The sequence below is a fragment of the Otolemur garnettii genome, unplaced genomic scaffold, assembly GCF_000181295.1.
Source record: "Otolemur garnettii isolate 467f Iridium unplaced genomic scaffold, OtoGar3 scaffold00068, whole genome shotgun sequence".
NCBI lineage: Eukaryota > Metazoa > Chordata > Mammalia > Primates > Galagidae > Otolemur > Otolemur garnettii.
The window spans coordinates 2,539,555-2,541,722 of NW_003852463.1; the positions used below are offsets into that span (position 1 = coordinate 2,539,555).

The following is a 2,168-nucleotide window of genomic DNA, read 5'->3' on the forward strand; positions in this document are numbered from 1 at the left end:
GCTGGGGATTCGAACCCGCCACCTTAGGTGTACGTGGCTGGCGCCTTAGCCGGTTGAGCTATAGGCGCTGAGCCGATGTTTCACTTTTAATAGTATTCAGCCTTATGTATTTATTTATAATCCTGTTTCTAAGTTGCTACTATCTTTATCCAAAAGTAATAATTACTTTACATTCAATACAAATGAACACATAAAGTAGCAATGAAATGATTTATGTAAGTAAAAAAAAGGAAAAAAATGAATCACTATTTAAATCACAGGCTATACTCTCATCAGAATGGAATGAAAACATACAAACACTGACATCAATGTACACATGGAAATACAAAGTACACACACACATACACACACCTCAATCCCATTACCTTCAATATCTAATGGTAAGGACTCCTTATTCTCTGTCCAGGCTTCCACAGGAACTGTCACCTTACTATGGGTCTCTTCTTTCTGTTTAGTGCTTTTAGTGTCTGGCAGGTTTTCTATTTTTGTGTCTTTTACTTGAGTTGAAGGCACTGCAGCAGGAATGAGACTAGATCCTAAGACAAAGAAATGAGTACATCAACAGGAAATGAACAATTTCATTTTATTTTTTTAAGAGATAGGTCTCACTGTTGCCCAGGTTGAAGTGGGTATGGTCATAGCTCACTGTAACCTTGAATTGTTAGGCTTAAGTGATCCTTCTGTCTTAGCCTCCCAAGTAGCTGGGACTACAGGCATGTGCCACCATACACGGCTAATTTTATTTTTTGCAGAGCTGAGGTCTGCTATGTTGCTCAGGTTGGTCTCAAACTCCTGGCCTCAAGAGAGTCTCCTGCCTTGGCCTCCTAAAGTGCTGGGATTATAGGAGTGAGCCAATGTGCCTTGCCAACAAAAAATATTTAAAAATGCCTCTCAAGCATCTATTATGTGAAAGGCTTTGTTGCTGGTGTGGAAGAAAAAATATAAAAGATCACTCAGAAATGTTTTTAGAAAACAATCTAGATTAGGGTTAAAGTCATATACATGAATAGATATCATAGCAAATTAAAGAATTACACTACAAAAGAAAGCCAGATAAAGAATTATAAGGATCTGAAGGAAGGAAAACTAATTCTAGCTAGGAGTATTGCAGAACTCTAGACAACTGAGTTGGCCATTAGAAGACAGCTAAGATGGGATACTCACTGATATGGAAAGAGAAAGGCATTTTAGACAAAAGTAACTATACAACAAAGGAATGGAGTCAGGAAAGTAACTAAGCAATTACAAAATATAGGAAGTATACAATTTATTTGATTACAGAATGTAATGAGGAAAAGAAGTAGAAATAGCATTCTAAAGAGGTAAGAATTAGCTGATTCTACTGTTATGGGAGACTATGCTAAAAGAGTTCAGATTTTATTCTTAATGGCAATGAAAAGTAAAGTTTTTGATTAGGAGACTAAAGTGATCAAAACCAGTAACAGTAAAAGGGGAGTATAATTTTGAAGTGTTGCCCAGAATATAATCTGTCTTTTTCAGAAAAGCAATACATAAAGAAGTGGCTAACTATGCTCTAAAATATGTTTCTAGTTTACAATTGTGGCAGAAACTGCCATCTGTCCTCTAATATCCATTTTCCTTTTCCTCTGAAACAGAACCCTAACATTAGCTGGGCACATGGATACCTGAATAAAGACTATTTCCCAGCCTGCCTGGCCATTTATCTTGATGTGGCCATGTGTCTAAGTCTGACCAACAGGATATAAGGAAAATGGTACATGTAACTTCTGAGGAGTATCCTTAAAGGGAAAGAAAAAGCATATGCTTTTGTTCTGCTTTCTGGAATATGGAATGATAGTGACGGTTTAAGAACACAAGAGCTTTGTTTCTTGAATACTCTGGAGCATGATGTCAATCCTGGTATCCTATCTCTGAGAAAGAAAAATAAAAAAAATAATTTCCTGTCTTCTTTAAGCCACTGTTCTTTTTTGTTTTCATCCCTCAGAGCCAAAACTAATCCTAACTGGCCACATTATTATAGCCATTTTTAATCAGAATAATCCAAATGAAGTAAAATTAGCTGATATTTGTTTAAGAAGTAAGCAACTGCATTCCTAAAGAATAAAGGTTTAGGCTCAGCGCCTATAGCTCAACCGGCTAAGGCGCCAGACACCTACACCTAAGGTGGCGGGTTCGAATCCCCAGCC

At 37.0% G+C, this 2,168-nt stretch overlaps 1 protein-coding gene across 1 annotated transcript in view; it reads right to left on the reverse strand.

Moving 5' to 3' along the window:
• ALMS1 (ALMS1, centrosome and basal body associated protein) overlaps window positions 1–2,168 on the reverse strand; it is a 204,561-nt gene that overhangs the window by 58,651 nt on the left and 143,742 nt on the right. Inside the window, exon 14 of the mRNA XM_023515281.1 lies at window positions 366–536. Within this exon, the coding sequence (XP_023371049.1) occupies window positions 366–536 (171 nt within the window). The remainder of the gene's footprint in view (window positions 1–365; window positions 537–2,168) is intronic.